The following is a 16,498-nucleotide window of genomic DNA, read 5'->3' on the forward strand; positions in this document are numbered from 1 at the left end:
TTGGGCACACAGGAGGAGGCAGCCCATCACACAGCCGTGCTCAGCATTTCCTTGCCATCGGGTGCTGCTCGTGTGAAAACTTCACGGCGCGTTCAGGGCCCATCAGTGTCACTCCACTCCTTACCCACACCAGTGTGCCCCTGTCAGATCCTTCCCCAGACTCACGCTGTCTCGCTAAGCTCTCCAAAAGACAGACTTGTAAAATAAAGACTGCAGCCTCCTGCCTGCTTAGCATCCTGATGCAGCACCCCAAAGGCAGAGCCTGAGGCAAAGAGAGGTCAGGAGGGAGGAGCACAGCCGCTCCTCCTGCATCAGCAGCAGCTGCACAGCATGGCCGCCCCTTCCAGCTGTAGCCTTGCACAGTACAAAATCCTTGAAACAGATTTATGACTGTATAAATTGCTTCTCCACCTTCCCCTCTCTACCCCTTGCTTCTGCCTTTCAGTCAGTGGAGTCCATCCAGAACTGTTTTCAGAGACTGGAGGTTAAAAAAAAAAAAAAAAAAAGAGCATTTTGCTCTGAGCTTCTCCAAAGACTGAGCGGCACCAGCGCAACATGTGGTTCAGATATACCGAATGCATTGGCAAAATACAATGTCCTACTCTACCTGGCAGTCTACTCTCTAGTAAGACAAAGGCACACCCAACACCAAAACGCTTCCTCATCACTGCTTTTCAAAGCTCCTCTCGTCCTTCCGGCTCTATCACGTCCAAGCAGCCTTCAAAACTGCAACCATCCAGTGAGGACAAAAAGATCACGACGCAGCAGAGAGCTGGGCAAACAGCTGTTATACAAACCACTTGGACAGATTGGGCACAACGTGGTAGCTGGCCTCTGTCCTCTGCAGGAAGTGACAGGCTCTGCAGACTTGCATGGCCCAGCCGATCCCCAGCACAGGTTTCAGCCACTTGCGCCACTGGAAGTAGCGCTGGTACCTCTCGGTGTCCCTGCTCAGTTCCTGCAGGTACTGAGCCAGTTCACCGGCGCTGGCAAAGTCATCGACGTGGATGAAGGAGTCAGGGGGCAAGAAGTGCTCGTAGTTTTCTCGAGGCGGCCCCAGAACAACGGGGATGGTGCCGGAGGACAGGGCATTCCTCCAGAGCTTCTCAGTGATGTAGTCTTCGTGCTGTGAGTTCTCGAAAGCCAAGTAGAAGTTGTACTGGGACACAGTTTGGTGGAGCATGTCCATGGACAGGGGCAAGTGATGCCGTCCGTACACATCCACGGGGATGTGTTTCTTCAGCTCCTCGTAGTACTTCACCCGGTGGGAGCCTGGTCTCCAGTTGCTGACCACCCAGGCCACCATCTTGGTCTTGGGTGGGATGCTGAAGGGCTGGGGCTGGCTGAGCAGCTGCAGCTCCCCATAGGGGGTGAAGATGTCCGAGTCTCTCCGGTACGACATAGTCAGGTTGAAGAGGTGGTTCATGGCACCTAAGTTTGGAGAGTGACTCGGGGACTCCATGTTGAACCAGATCCAGCGCTGGGATGGGAGCCTGGGGAGCCGGGCCAGCCTCTCTCCGTCCCCATACACATCCCTGTGATGCATAATCACAGCATCTGCCTTTTGGGACCAGCTGCGGTTGGTGGTGAAGTGGCAGTCCGGGGTGTCAAAGAGCTCCGAGCAGTTGCTAAAAGTGAAGCGGTGTCCGAAGGGCCACGTCCACAGCAGGATGGTCAGCCTGCGCTCACTCTTCGGCGGCGCGCAGGTACTTCCAGTTTGGGATCTTTCTGTGGGAAGATAGGAATTGTAATCCTCTGGCTCGTTAGTCCTGAACTGACGAAGAGAAGCGAAGAGGCAGAAGCTGAAGATGAAGCTGAAGAGGAGGAAGGTGAGGAGTTTCTTCCAAGAGATCTTCTTCCCTTCCCAGAGCTCCGTGAATGGATCTGCAAACACCACAGGCAGAGCACTGAGCGGTGGCTGCGTGCCGATGCCAGCAGGGCCGTGGCTCTGTGTGCACAGCACGGCAGAGAGGTGTGCGGGAGGGCAGGGGGGCCGGGCACAGCATTGAGGCACATTCACCTCCAGCTTCCTCCTGTCAGACAGAACGGCTGCTGCGGGAGCACCGCGCACAGCATGCTCACACCCACGCACGCCCACGGAGCACAGCCGCCCCTCCATGGTGCCCAGCCTTTCCTCCATCCCCACCCACAACTGGTTCTCATCAGCCACCCCTCATTTCACAGAGGAATGCCATGAGCGGGCCGTGCCCGGCTGCTCAGCCCCACGCCACAGCGCTGCCCAACGCTGAGGGACACAGCCCTGAGGTGCTGCCCCGCCCACCAGGCACATGTCCTCCACAAGCCCCGCCCCTTTCTGGTCACAACACGTGGTGATTGGCTGGTGGGAAAAGCCACGCCTCCTTTCCCTCTGAGCAGGAAGGCGTTCCCCCCCCACACACAAGACGGTGGCAGCCATCTTGATTTTGACGCCATCTTAGGACCAGGTGCTGCTGTTTGGTGGCTGTCATTTAGTTGGATGTCACATCAGGAAAAATACATTAAATTCATACAAGATGTGGGAGTGCACAGAGGAATGTACAAATATCCATTTACTATAGATACACATAAATATTCATCTACAAATGCTTGCACATCCCAATTCTGGCCAACAACAGCCAGACCTGCAAGTTAAGACCTTAAAGCAACCTGCAGTTAAGGTTCTCGTGGCCTCCATAACCCCATGCCAATAAGATTCTTGTTGCTGAGATACAAACTGCATTTAGCTTTCCCAATTAGCAGTCTTTAATATATATTTTTTTTTCTGTTTGGCTTGTCTGGAGGTCAAAGTCTCAGTATCAGCAGCCTCTATCAGAACACTGCCCTCCACCCTTTAAACAGCAGCATCCTGCTAGGTGCACCCTCTCTGTACCAGAGACACGATCTTTCAGCTCTGCAGCAGCCCCTCTCTGCTCTCATTGATCCCCATGCTCTTTTCTGCAGTTGCTGTGGTCTCTAAGATCATAGGGCTGCAGCCTGTGCCCCAAAACCAGGGTTCTGCCTCTTTTGCAGTTCTCAGGACAGTCTAACAGGATGGTCTTCACTGCATGCTTAGTTTTCTACCTCTTATTTGCAGGACAAGGGAGCACATACAGCACCAACCCACACCCCACAGTGCCTTACAGATAGCTGTAAGATTTCCAGCAACAGGATTTCTGGCAGAAGCTGGTGGGACTGGCACCAGTCACTTCTTGTCTATCAGTTATACTGAAAGGCACGATGTGAGAGCACAGAGGGAAAAAATACCTCCCTGCAAACAGAGGAGAAAACAGATATCCACAGACCTCCTCCCTGATGCACCCCAGTGCCCCTAAGAAAAAGAAAGAACCGTGGCAACTCACCTGTAGGCATGGTCCTGGTATGAAACTGCACAGTGCAGGGGAGAACTGAAGTGAAGGGCACAACCAGGAAAAGAGAACAAAGGAAAGCACAGACGTAGGGTGGGATCAGTGATGTGTTCCAGGCATCTTGAATGGCGTATGCCAAATGGCAGCCACCAGAACCCTCACCCGGTAATGAGGGCCATAAGGAAACAAGGACAGATTCCGCTGATAAATTTAAGAACAAAGGTTAAACAAAACAGCTCTTTTATTGACTACGATAGAAACACACCTCATTTTTGAAAACACCTTGATGCATGCAACAGCTTACTTCCTTTACCATTCTTGGCCCAAAGAATTTGCATGTGATGTGCTTTTTTCTCCACCTTGTGTCACACAGAAGGACATCTTTGTTTGAGAAGGGTGAGGCTAATTAGCAGGGAGTGGAGGTTGAGGCACCAGGTCTACAAGCCCCCTGGCACATAGCAGGGCTCATGGCACAGCTGCCTCCATCCCCGTGCCAGGATTCCTCTTCTAATTACCTTTCCGGGATCTCCATCATCATGGGACGGGTGACATCAGGGATCGCCTGGGTATTCAGAGTAGACAAGCACTTGATCAGGACTGTCCAGGGGATCCTTCCTGTACCCAGCACCGCAGACCTGGCTTTGGAGTGTCTCCAGCCCCAGTGAATAGGCATTGTACAACATGATCTGTGGACACACGGAGGCTATTTGTTTGCCACGGCCAGAGTGAATTGATCTCGCATTGAGCTTGGCTGTACTTGGCTGGGACGAACAAACCCACAGCCATTATGTGTTATTATAGGGCTTAATTATCGTTTCTTGCTGAGGGTATCCAAGCACTGCAGCCAAAAGCACAAATGAAACTCCTGCATGATGTCCCCAGATGTCGTTTTCTTCAAGGCTGTGGAGAAGAAAGATTTGAGCTTCCAATCACTGCAGGAAGCTCTGAGTCGAAGGATCCCGTAGCACCAGATGAGAGGCTTCAGGCAGGTAGAAAATTCAAGACTTTTGCGCCCCTGAAAACCAGGGCCACAAGGAACGTCAGCTGGGAGGGGTGGTTGATGTAAATTAAACAAATGAGCACATGCAGGGGAAGCACAGAAAACAAATAATGAAGCTGTGAATTGAGAATTGTTCTGAGTGGCACAGGTGACACGAGGTGACAGATCACTCACTCAGAAAGCAATGTGAGTTTTGACATGGTTTCAACAAAGAAGCCGTTCAGGTAACAGACTTGGCAGGAGCAAACATGAGGATTTATTGCTACATGATTAATAGGTTTAGCAATCCCAATATCTTAAGACAAAAAAAAAAAAAAGGCTGAGCTCTGGAGAAGCTTACTGGTTGCTGCCTTTGCTGACAAAGAAAGTGATTGCTGAGCTTCAAGGGCTGAGCATTCACCTCGGTGAGCAGAGGAAGATGTGAGGGCTGAACCCTTTGTGCCAATGCAGCAATATCCTCATTGCATACACAGCGTGCGAGGGCAAGCCCTTAGCCCAAGGCTACAGTGGAGACGTGAGCTCTTGGAGGTGTTTCTCTAACCAGACACCTTGTCCCAAGACAGGGACTCCAAGAGAACAGTGCGTGTGTCCCACAGCCCCACTGGCAATATGCATCTCCGAGAACCAAAGCATGTAAGACAAGGCATTTATTGGCCATATTAAAAATAACTGCGGAAAGGTCTCTGTGCACTTCCAATTCCATTGGACAGCTTCTGCAGAACCTACCAGGGAACAACACTGCATTTCCTTGCTGCATTCTCCATGAGACAACCGTGAATTGTAAGAGCAGAGCAAAGCCAAAGCAGTTGGAGGAATGCTGAGCTCTGTCACGAAATCTCACCGGGAAGCTCAGCCTGGGGCACTGACAGCTGCAGTTCCTGGCCGCTCCCTGATCGTCTACTGCAGAGGGATGATCAAGGTTTTCCAGGAACGAAGGTGTTACAGGATATGAGAGAGGCAAATACCAGCTTGGTAGTCCCAAACACACAGCTGAGCCTCAGCAGGTAGGATAGATAGGTCCTGTTCAAACACGGTGACTTGGTGCTGTCCTCCAACACCCTCAGCCTTTTTGCTGAGCAGACGTAAAGAAGCATCACTAGATGCAATCACCTTGCTAGTTTATCATGTGAGTTTCCAATGTAAGGGAGGAGAATCAGGGAGGGACTTCATCCCAAAGGTAAAATAGGTCCTGTGACGCTGGTCAGGTTGTTTGTGCCTCACCACATAATCCTACGCTCTGGTTGGCATCCAGCAATGGGTTTCTGATCCTCTAGGTTAGACCAACCTCATGGCACAGCCTGGTAACAGCAGGTTGGACAGATGTGGCACTGGGAATGGATTCAGCTACACCTGATCCCGAGCACTTTCATGGCAGAGTCAGATGAGGTTGGCAGCACCAAATCCTGCACCCCTCAGCATCCTCCCTCCCTGGGTACACCAAACCACGTTACCACTATCTCCCCTCAGCCTGCCCCATGGTTTCCCTCTGTCTTTATTAGATCACCAGTTCTGTGCACTCCCTGGCACCACAACTCCTCCTGGAGCTCCTCCTGGTGTGGGCTGACTCCTTGAGCCATGCAGCCCCACTCCAGCCCCACAGAGAGTGGCAGAGAGCCCCGGTTAATCACAGCCATGAGCTGACATTCAACTTGGCCCACCCAGAGAATGGGAATCTGAATACGAAGCAAAAAGCTGAGTTCCCTCTGACAGTTCACACCACCTCCCCTGGTCCAGTAGCAGCCAAACATGTGGTGAGCTGCCCCCTCAACAGTGCTCAGCCAGACCATCCTTGCAATCATCAAGTGTCTTTCCCAGGTCAAGAGCCAAGATCCTACATTTCTCAGCATTTTGTAATCAGCAGTGATGGTGTCAGCGTAGAATTTCAGCGACTGCAAACGGTGACCCCTCAGAAATCCATTTTGGTGCAAGCAATCCAGACAGACCTGAATACTTAAGCAGAAAAGGAAGCTGGATCATAGAAACATCTCTCATGGGTGCAAGAGGACCAGCCTTATATGTACACACACGTGAATGCTGCTAAGGGGCAGCTTTCTGGTTTAGAAAATGTGTTTCTATATGGAACCATCCTATGCTGGGCTTGGAGAGAGGACTGGAAGCAGCCACACTCCTGGCTCTGGGAATTCTCTTAGCTCAGGGTGGTGACCTGGATGGGGAGCTCAGTTTTTTCCCCCTCTCGGACTTTTCCAGCCTATGCCTAGATGTCCCCTTTTGACATTAAGGATGATGACAGTGAGCTTTGTTAGGGCTTAGGGAGTTGCAGCAGCTTCCTCTGCCCCACTTCTCTCCAATCCATATCCAACACCCAGAACTGCTGGATGCAGAAGGTAACAAACTGCCAACCAACTGCTGCTCCCAATGAGTTTCATTATGTCTGAGCTTCTGTTCCCATTCCCAGCTCCACCTGGACTCCCAGCATCGTATGAGGGATACAGACTTGAAAAAAGGACATTAAGAAGTTATATCCACAGCTGCACAGCAGCCCAGGAGCAGAGGGTTCTTTTTGATGAGCATTTAATGAGTACAGTATCAGGGAAATTGAAACCCCGCTGCCTCATTCTCTACTTTTGGTTCTGGTTTGCCTTTTTTACCACATTTCCTAAGGAAATGCAGTGTGTGATAGAGCTGTGCTGTAGATATCCTGCCTGCCCAGCACCTGCATGCCTCCCAGTCCCCAGCATGTCACCACCTCTTCTCACATGAAAAGTCCTGCAGGAACCTCACCACTGCTGCATCCCTACTCCATCTTCATTTTCCTCTTTGCGACCTTTCCATACACCCGATGCAAAGACCTTCCAGGATCTTTTCCCATGGAGAGAAGATTTGCCCACCTCTGTGTTCAAAGCTACACTCAGTACCTGGGGAAGGCTCAGGGGAACCCACAAGACAATGATTATTCTGTAGGTTAAGGTGTCTTAAGACCCCAAAAGACCACTCCATCCTCCAGCTGGGTGCTGCTGTACAACATCACACACAGTGCACTGTGTGAGGAGGTATCAGGGTAGGTTTGGGAATTTCTGTGTGGCTTTCAAACCCAACAGGTGGGGAACTGAGCTCTTTATTTATTCCCTCTCTGCATTTTAAGAGGGAGTTTTTCATTCAGAGGGTGGTGAGGCACTGGAACAGGTTGCCCAAGGAGGCTGTGGATCCCCATCCCTGCAGGCATTGAAGGCCAGGCTGGATGTGGCTCTGGGCAGCCTGGGTTGACGACCTGCACACAGTGGGGGGTTGGAACTGGATGAGCATCGTGCTCCTTTGCAACCCAGGCCATTCTGTGATTCTCTGATTTTTTTCTGCACACAACATTCTCTCCCCACGACATCGAGGACACTGCTGTAACCCATCCCCAAGGGTGGATGGCAGCACGTCAGGGCATTTCCAAGGCAGCTCCAGCACTGCCCATAGCCCTGCCATCACCCTCAGCCCCCGCTTCAAAACAGGAGGCAGATAAGAGATTGCCTGCTAATGGCTTCCCATATAAATATTAGGACCTTCCCTCTCAAGCGGTTTACTCTGTGCGCTGACCCTCTGGACGAGGTCGTGGGGAATGGGGAGCTGTGGGAGGTCCCCAAGTTTTATAAATGAGAGGATCTCCTCGTGTAGGCACGTACCAAGAGGCACCCGGGAGCCAAACTCGCTGATTAATGGTACCAAGGAAGGCTGTTGCAGCACCGGAGCTGTGCTGAGGAGGGATTACTGAGAGATTTAGCAGTTCAGGTGGATTAGGGGTGATTTGTCATTTGTCTGCTGCGATTCTCTAGGGGAAAAGGGGAAAAAGAAAGAGCTGAAAATCATTTAGCATACGAGGAGGAGACAAAAACGAGGTTGTTCCCTTTGGTTTTGATGTAATGGAGGTGTGGATGTGGGTCCAGGTTCCTGGCATGGGGCTGATGGGTGGATGCATGGTTGGTCTGTGATTGGATGAAGTTCGGAGTGGTGCCAAGAGAACTCACCATCAGAACTCACCATCTCTTCCACTGCAGCACTTGCAGATCCTGTTGGCTCCCAAGCTGCTTCACCCCATGGCTCAGCGTTAGGATCTGAGGGGCTGCCGCCACAAGTCCCCATGCCCCACGTGTCTGATAGCTTCCCAAAATGAAGAAGAGGAGGATTGGGTTTCACCAGACACTGGACCCCTGCAAAGCATCCTTTGGAAGGGCCAAACTGCACTCCCATGTCAGCACATTGGCAGCGGAGCCCAGCTCTGCAGCTGCACACTTTCCTTGCCAGAAGAAAGCAGAGTTGGGCGACGACCCCCATTGGTTTTTTTTCCAAGAAAAGGCCAAGAGAGGGGCTGGGAGGAGAAAATGAAAGAGGCAAGTGACTGGAAATGTAACTAATCAAACTATAACGGAGACCATGCCAGCAGCACATCTCTGGTTTCAGAGGAAATCTCGATAAACAAGTAAAGGTGCAGCTGAAGTACCGCAGTCTCAGATTGCAAAGAGTAATCCGGGACACACGGCTCTATCATCTGACTCCTGCAGAGAGGAATACTCAGGGTGTGCTCAACTCGTCACCATGAGCTCACCCTGAGGATGGGGCAGACCTGGAGGAGGCAATGAGGCAGCAAACCCCCCTCCCCAGCTAATGAAAACCAGCACCCCATCCTGACCTTAGCAGCAAAGCACAGAGCTGACCCTGATGAGACAGGAGCCATTAGGGGGCTGGGGATGGGCAGACACGCTCCTGCACCAGGACAGGCCAGCTGCTACATCCAGATTTGGTTAAAATACCATTTTTCCTACAGGGTTGATAAGTTCAGGTCAAGTTCAAGTGAGCACCGCGGGCTGTGGACTCCCAAATTCTGCCCCAAACCAGCAGCAGGTTCAATTGGGAGATGCCCTGGGAAGGCTTTGGTGGAGCCCCACTTCCCAAAAACTCATTTTTGTAGCAGTTGGGAGAATCGTTTCTTACAAGATGCCTCTTTTTGGGCTGCGGTGAGTCGGGCTGCCCTGCTGTTTATTTTCACGTCCTGCTTTACTGTCCTCGAGTTTCTAAACAGAAGTTACTTCCTGTTCTCAAATGGAAAATGTTCCTCTTGCAAGTGGAAAATGCAAACATTTCCATTGTGGTCACACGGTGGTTTCTTTCCCCCTAAAATCTTCCTGTGTGGAGAAATCCATCTGCAATGACCCCTGGCTGCAGAATAGGGTTCAAAACCAACCTTTCTAATCACTGATTCCCAAAGCTGAAAATTAAGGTCCCTGCTCCCGAGCTGAGCACGTCTTTGCAGAGCCTGAGGAGCATCCTGCTCCTACTGCACATCTCAGCTTTGTGTTGGGGACAGGACAAAATCCAGGGCGTGTGCAAGAAGATCTCCCACGCAGGATGCTTCACCAGCATTTGGCCACTGCTGATTGAGGGGGAAGAACGGCCCAAGAGCAAACCTGTGGCTGTTTGGCCTTACAACCAGTCTGCAGGCAGTGCATTCGCCTACGGGCCGACCAAGCCACCCTGTTCTCCAGTATTTCAGCTGCCACCACCGATGTGACCCGAGGCTCCCAGCCCAAGTGGGGCCCTGCTCACCCCTTCCGTCTCCAGGGCCATGCCCAGACCTGAAGGCAGCGTGCAGCTCAGCTCAGCTGGTTCCCATCCTGCCTCCTCCCCGCAGCTGCCCCCAATGAGCTCCAGATGCAGGACTGGGTGTGCGAGGGCACGAGGCACTGAGCCGGAGGGGAAGAGCAGAGGCAGCTGAGACTGCTGCTGCTTTTATCTCCTTTGCTCTGTTTATAAAAAGAGAATTAGAGTATGGTTGCCAACAATTTACTCTGGCAAGGGCAGTCTTCCAGAAATACCATCGCAGTGAGTGGACGGGGTTCCCGGCAGCTCTCACTGCTGGTCCCAGAAGGGCTGCTGAGACCCAACGGTGGCCACTGATTGCTGGGGGGGCTGCCATACAACCCAGCTCGACCAAGGGACCAAATCACCTCAAGGTGCTGCAAGGACACCAAATCCTGCTCTGCTCCACCACCATGCCAAGAGGTTTCTCTCCAGGCACAGTGGGGCGGGCGGGTGGAAGGCTCAGCTGGCTCTGCCCTTGGGATATCCCAAAGGCTGTGGTAGCCCATAAGCCACATCCTGACCAGGATGCGCAGCCCTGCAATGATCTGGGCAGGGAAGGTGGATGTAAAACAAGCATGCTGTGTCGTCAAAGGCTGTTCCTCAAGAGCCTGCGCCACAGAACTCTAGAAGGCATCGCTGCGGTAGCTTTGGGCCGGAGAGGTTCAACACCTTGTATTTCAGAGCAAAATATCACCAGCTGGGTGCTCTGACCAAGGCAAGCAGGATGCCTTTGTTCAGGGAGCTCACCCACAGTGCTGATACACACAGACGTCGTGATTTTGGAGAGCTCTGCCGGTTTGGGGCACAGCTGGAGTCCGAAAGATGGACGGAGCTGAAGCCCCATTTCCCAACAAGATGCAGTTGGTGTGTTTCTCCTCTCGGTGCTGCGTAGGCCTGTTGATAGATAATTGGATTAAGAGCCAGCATCTGCTGAAGGTTATTTATTGCTTTTAAGAGGCGAGCTTTATTTGAAATTATTTTGGTCTTATTTTCGGTGTCTGCATTGGGTCTGAGTTCTGTAACATCCTGGATCCACCAGCATCCCCTCTGCGTGGTGTCAAACATTTGCCAGGCAAACTCAGCCCTCCTGCAGCGCCGGAGGTGGTCGGGGAACATCTGCAAGTGGGAGTTTTTACACCATAAAACCCCACCAAGGCAGCAGTGAAGGTTTAACCCCGTGCTGGTGAGCTCCCCCCATGGAGCTGTGACCCCTTCGTGGTGCTCCGCTATGCTGAGGACCCACCCTGGAGCCCAGCACTGCAGTTCTCTGCTCACACAGGCAGCGTTGGTCGTATGGGTGTTTATCTTCCCCAGTCTCCCCTGTGATCCCTGGGCAAACACGCTGTCCTGCAGCCAGGGGACATCGATGCATGCAGGCACCAGGCACCCCAACCAGTGGGAAAGACATGCAGCAGTGTTTTCTTCACTTTGATTCATTGAGGCTCTGCCAGAAAGATGCTCAGCATTTTGCAAGCCCCACAAGAGTCATCTGTCCGCAGATAGGATTCAGGACAGCTTCTTGCATGGACTGGCATAAAACCAAACTGGTTTAAGCGTAGCTGTTTGGAAAGGGATTAAGCAGTAATAAGCAGCTGTTTTGGAGAATAATAATGAGAGCACGGGATATGCACCATGCTCAGCTCATAGCTGTGGGCCCTAAAGCACAATGAGGGGAGCACAGCCGGAAAGGAAAACCTCCTCCAGGGCCAAAGAGGCTGATGAGGGGGAGATTGGTGGGTTGGGTTTGGTGTTTTGGTGTTGGGTTGGATTTTGTGCACCACGGGGGGGATTTCAGTGGGAGTATTTAGGAAAAGGGGGGGAAAGGAAGGGGGAGGGGGACGGGAAGAGAAAAGGAAGAAGGAAGAAAAAAGAAAAGGAGAAAAAAAGGAAAAAGAAAAAGAAAGGAAAAGAAAGGAAAAGGAGGAAAAAAGGGAAACAAGGGGAAAGGGAAAAAAGGGGAAAGGGGAAAAAAAGGAAAAGGAAAAAAAAAGGAAAAGAGGAAAAACGGAAAAAAAGAGGGGGAAGGAAAAAAGGATAAAGGAAAAGGGGGGAAAAGGGAAAAGGAGAAAAGGGTAAAAAAAAGGGAAAAAAGGAAAGCTAAAAAAAGAAAAGGGGAGAAAGGGATACAGGAAAAGGAAAAAAGGAAAAAGGAAAAAAAAAGAAAAAGGAAAAAAAGGAAAAGGAAAAAAGGGAAAGGAAAAGAGGAAAAATGGAAAAAAAGAGGGGGAAAGAAAAAAGGATAAAGGAAAAGGGGGGAAAAGGGAAAAGGAGAAAAGGGAAAAGGAGAAAAGGGTAAAAAAAAGGGAAAAAAGGAAAGCTAAGAAAAGAAAAGGGGAGAAAGGGATACAGGAAAAGGAAAAAAGGAAAAAGGAAAAAAAAGAGAAAAAGGAAAAAAAGAAAAAGGGAAATAAAAGGAAAGAGGAAAAAAAAGTAAAGAAAAAAAAGAAAAAAAAAGAAAAAGAAAAAGGAAGAAGGCAAAGGAGCTCCGCGCAGAGGCTGCGGTTCCTCCTCCTGGGGCAGCTGGGGAGGTGGGATCTGCGGAGCGCAGTGCTTTCGGACGCGCTGCTGCTGGGCTGTCCTGTAGGGCAGCACCCAAAGGATCCCCGGGTGGGGAATCGGACCCTGCCATCCCAGTTTGGTGCTTTGCTGGGACGGCAAACAGCTCCAAAGGAAAGAAATGGTTCGTGCCAAAGCCGGAGCGCAGCGCGCAGCTCCCAGCACGTGGGAACGGCGCATGGAGAGCAGCGATGGAGAGCATCCGTCCTCAAAGAGCCACCTCCAAACGAGAGCACCTCGCTCTGCTCTGCGTCCCCAGCAGGACGGGCTCACAGCAACGCCGCAGCGTCGCCTCGGTGTGCGATGTGCAGACCTACAGGGAGATGGAGCTGAGAGAACCAAAAAGCTCTTTGGAGGGGAAGATGTGTTTCCAGATTGTCAGCTGCGCTCGCTTAAAATCAATTATAACCTCACTCCACATGTGGTGGTGTTTTAATGAATTCTCCCTCCACCCCCCCCCCCCCCCCCCGGGCTGTGCTGTATCCAAATTCACACCACTGAGGGTGTTCTGAGCTGCTCTCCAGCAAACTCTGCCTGACGTCAGCAGCGCCGTGTCCCACCGCCCACTCCGAGCTCCTCTTTGCTCTCCCCAAACGCAGCCAAAATTCTCCTCCTGTTGCTGGGTGAGGGCTGTGCAGGCTCAGGCCCTCAAAGATTCGGGTTTTAGCTGCGGGAACCTCTCCGAGTCACATCAGCAATGGAAGGAGCACAACCCCACCCCCCCCAAAAAAAAAACACAACAGAAGGACCTTCCTCTGCCCCCTCGACCCATCAGCTGGCTTCTCCAGTCGTCGCGTGTCATCGGGAAGGAATTTCTGCTATTTTCTTATCGTCGGTCCCACAGCAAAATCCTCTGACCACAAAGCATTTCAGCGGCTCTTCTAATCCTCCTGGATGGGCCATCCAAGGCTGTGCTCATTTCTGGGCATCCCCAGCCCTGCTCGTAAATCAAAGCATTCCAGCCCTGCTTTCCTCTCCTCATCCACAAACGCTCACAGAGGTTTCTTCTTTACCGAACTCCATCTGGGCAATTGTTCAAATATTTTAAACGAACCTGCTCTTTTTATGATATAATGACAAGCTCTGGAGGCATAATTTAGCCCAGACCTGAAGATGTCTGTTTTAAGGTTTAAAAGTCCTCCAAGCTCAGCTTCATCCATCAGCAGCGACCAAGGGCACGGTTCAGCTAAGGGCACACATTGATGGCACCGAAAGCCATCGGCCAATGGCCACACACCACAAAGTCCTCTTAAACCTGACGTAAAAGGCCTCTGGGATCCCACTGATCCATGAGATCGACAATAAACACCTCAGTAAGAGAATGGACGGCGGCACAGTTGGAAGAGATTTCATCAATACCCACCTACCAGATGCCCCATCCCCACGCAGATCCCACTCCCCTGGAATGCAATGCTTGCCTCAAAGCACTCAAAGCCAGGGTTGGGAATCTTGGCTGGGACTCCCCTGAGACCTTCAGGAGCAACAGTGGTGGTGGAGCAGGGTTCAGCCCACGAGTGAGGCTCAAAACCAGCCCATGAGTGGGGCACACTGGGCAGGAACCAGCCCGCGACTGGGGCACGTGGAGCACCCTGGTGTGAGGTTGCCCTGTTTAACCCTCATTGCTCTGTCTGAGTGCTCTCTGCAGCCCTCAGGAAGCAGTGTCCTCGTGTACCAGCACGAGCAGCTCTGCCGTTTTGTGGCTCCTTCTCCATCGTGGTGTTTATGAGGAACCCAGCATTCCCACACAGCGCTGTCACAGGAACGTGGCTGAACACAGCTCTGAAGCAAAGGCAGAGAAAAGAGCATTTTCCTACAAGGACTAATAGAAAAGACCCATTAATCCAGCCTGGAGGGGATAGAGAAAGGTATTTTCGTGCTGACAGTGAGCTGATGGGTTTTACAGTGACACTCAGGATGGCCTCAGCTGATCTGGCACCTTTCTCGCTCAGGGATCCGGAGGAAGGGGATCGAAGAGACCCAATGATAACCCCAGGGAGCAAACTATGTTCTCCTGCACCAGCCCTCCCAAAATCCGATCCAGGTGCCCCATGTCCCGCTTGGCAGTGACAGAAGGGATTCCATCTCAGTGTGAGCCCCGACCTGCAGGCAAGCCCTGCATCCCCCAGCCGTGGGCTGGCAGCCTGCCCTGCGCTGAGCGCCTCAGATCTGCATCCAGCGCCGCAGGAGGGCCCTCCAGGAGCCTATTTCACACCATCCTACTGTTTTGGATTAGACCCCAGGCACCTCCTGAGCTGCTCCAATTCACGGGACTGCGAGAAGGGAGCTTTCCCTTGCACAGCAAGGCGCAGGCTGCCTCGATGAGGGGCTGAGCTTCCTCTGGGTTCTGCACCTCTCCGTGAGCACCCACGGGTCCATCACTGCTCTGAATCCAGGAAGGAGGTGGTGAAGAAGCCAAGGATGGAACTTGCTCCAAAATGGGATGGAGCATTTCTGCGTACTTCAGGTGTGGCTGCAGTGTCTGCAGATAATCATTCTGGCAAGAGAGGGAAACGGAGTGCTGCAGGATTTCTGGCAGTATCCATCTGCTGGAGGTCACGACGAAAGCACCTCTTCCCCTTCAAGCATACGATGTGTGGCTTCCATCCTCCCCTGATGGAAGGACCCTGAGGAGCTGTGGGTTGCCAGGATGGGGCGAGGGAACATCCACACTGTGCTCCTTTCCCTTCACTCGTGCAACTCGTGAGTTCACAGCAAGGAGACAAATTGCCCCCGTGCCCATCGCCATTCCCAGCGCCGCGATTTCCAGCACAGCCTCACAACTGCTCCATCCTTCCTCGCTTTAATGGGGACAGACAGACAGCCTCCCATCCCCCGTTCCCCCCAACCCCACCAGCTCAGCTCCAGGGGAGCACAGCTGGAGCTGCAGGCATCGCCCCAAATCGCTCCCATGTGGGTGCCCCGACCCAGCAGCATTAAATGCTTCCAGGAGGAGCTGCTGCTTGGCGTCACTCACACCAGGGGATGGGAGCCAGCATCTCCCTGCTGCCTGCACAGCACACGGCGCATGGCCCAGAGGGAATATTACAGCCCCCAGTTACCCAATTAAAGATGTGTTTGAGGAGATTTGATGACTGAGTTTGACAGAGGGAAGAAAACCCTCCGGGTCCTGGCAGCAGCGAGGATTTACGAGCCGGGGCTTTGCTTCAGGTCGCTCATGGTACGTAGCAAAGGAGCAAAAAAAACCCCAAAACAACCACACGGGGATGGTGTCTGCATTCCTGCTGCTTGAATCAGCCATTCCCGGCAGCTGGGGAAGGAGCAGGGCAGGATGCTGCAGGATCTGCATCATGGCATCCCGCGGCCGTGCCAAAACGTGGCTCTGCTCTCACACCTCCATCAGTGCAATCCCTCTGCCAACGTCTGCTGGAGACCTGAAAATGAAAGGGGGGGGGGGGGGAAATAAAAGAAAAAAATCAAAGTTATAACTTATTTCAAAGGTCCTCCACTTCAAAAACATTTGGAGCAAATGTACACACCAAAGCCATAAATGTTCCATTTATTGCACCCGCCAAAGAGCCCTCTGCAATATGGTTCCTCTAAATTTATTGCTCTTCCAGAGCTATTAATTCAGCCCAGGTCTTTTCTTCTTATTATTATTTCTTCCCCTCCTGCCCCCCCCTTTTTTTTTCCACCTTAAGTAGAATAATTCATAAACACTTCACACTGGGCCACGCTTTATGAGCGTTATTGTGATCATTTGAAGGTGGAAATGCCATTGGAGTGGTTACAGTAATGCACTGCAGATCCCATAGCACAGCACAGGGATCTCTGCATGATGATGGAGAGAAGAGCTCCCTTGCAAACCCATTCCCTCAGCCAAACCACGCCGCTCCTGCAGCCCATCTTAATCTATTCTCTTATCCATGCTGCTGAATGCCAGGAATGAAGTGGCAGGGCGGTATCGGTGCAGGACACACAGCTGAAACCATTGGTTTCTCCAATGGGAAGAGGCAGCTCTTGAGCTAACCCAGCTGGAAAGAGGAAATGGCCCAAA

The 16,498-nt window shown here is 52.0% G+C and overlaps 2 protein-coding genes across 4 annotated transcripts in view; both read right to left on the reverse strand.

Moving 5' to 3' along the window:
- Positions 1 to 485: 485 nt before the first annotated feature.
- LOC100544367 (4-galactosyl-N-acetylglucosaminide 3-alpha-L-fucosyltransferase FUT6) lies at positions 486 to 3,523 on the reverse strand. The gene is made up of 2 exons (XM_010724885.4): positions 3,339 to 3,523; positions 486 to 1,884 (listed from the first exon to the last, which is right to left on the reverse strand). Exons 1-2 carry the CDS (start codon positions 3,346 to 3,348, stop codon positions 788 to 790), a joined length of 1,107 nt encoding a protein of 368 aa, XP_010723187.1. The 5' UTR covers positions 3,349 to 3,523; the 3' UTR covers positions 486 to 787.
- Positions 3,524 to 13,014: 9,491 nt separating this feature from the next.
- Positions 13,015 to 16,498, reverse strand: part of LOC146542485 (uncharacterized) — a 28,451-nt gene continuing 24,967 nt past the window's right edge. The window contains exon 6 of one of the 3 annotated variants that reach the window (XR_014880162.1): positions 13,015 to 15,875. Coding sequence is in view for 1 of the 3 variants with exons in the window: in XM_085211815.1 (XP_085067941.1) it covers positions 15,735 to 15,875 (141 nt within the window). In the remaining 2 variants the exon portion in view is untranslated. The remainder of the gene's footprint in view (positions 15,876 to 16,498) is intronic. The other 2 variants (XM_085211815.1, XR_014880163.1) reach the window with 2 other exon arrangements.

The sequence above is a fragment of the Meleagris gallopavo genome, chromosome 30 (assembly GCF_905368555.1).
Source record: "Meleagris gallopavo chromosome 30, MGAL_WU_HG_1.1, whole genome shotgun sequence".
Classification (NCBI taxonomy): Eukaryota; Metazoa; Chordata; class Aves; order Galliformes; family Phasianidae; genus Meleagris; species Meleagris gallopavo.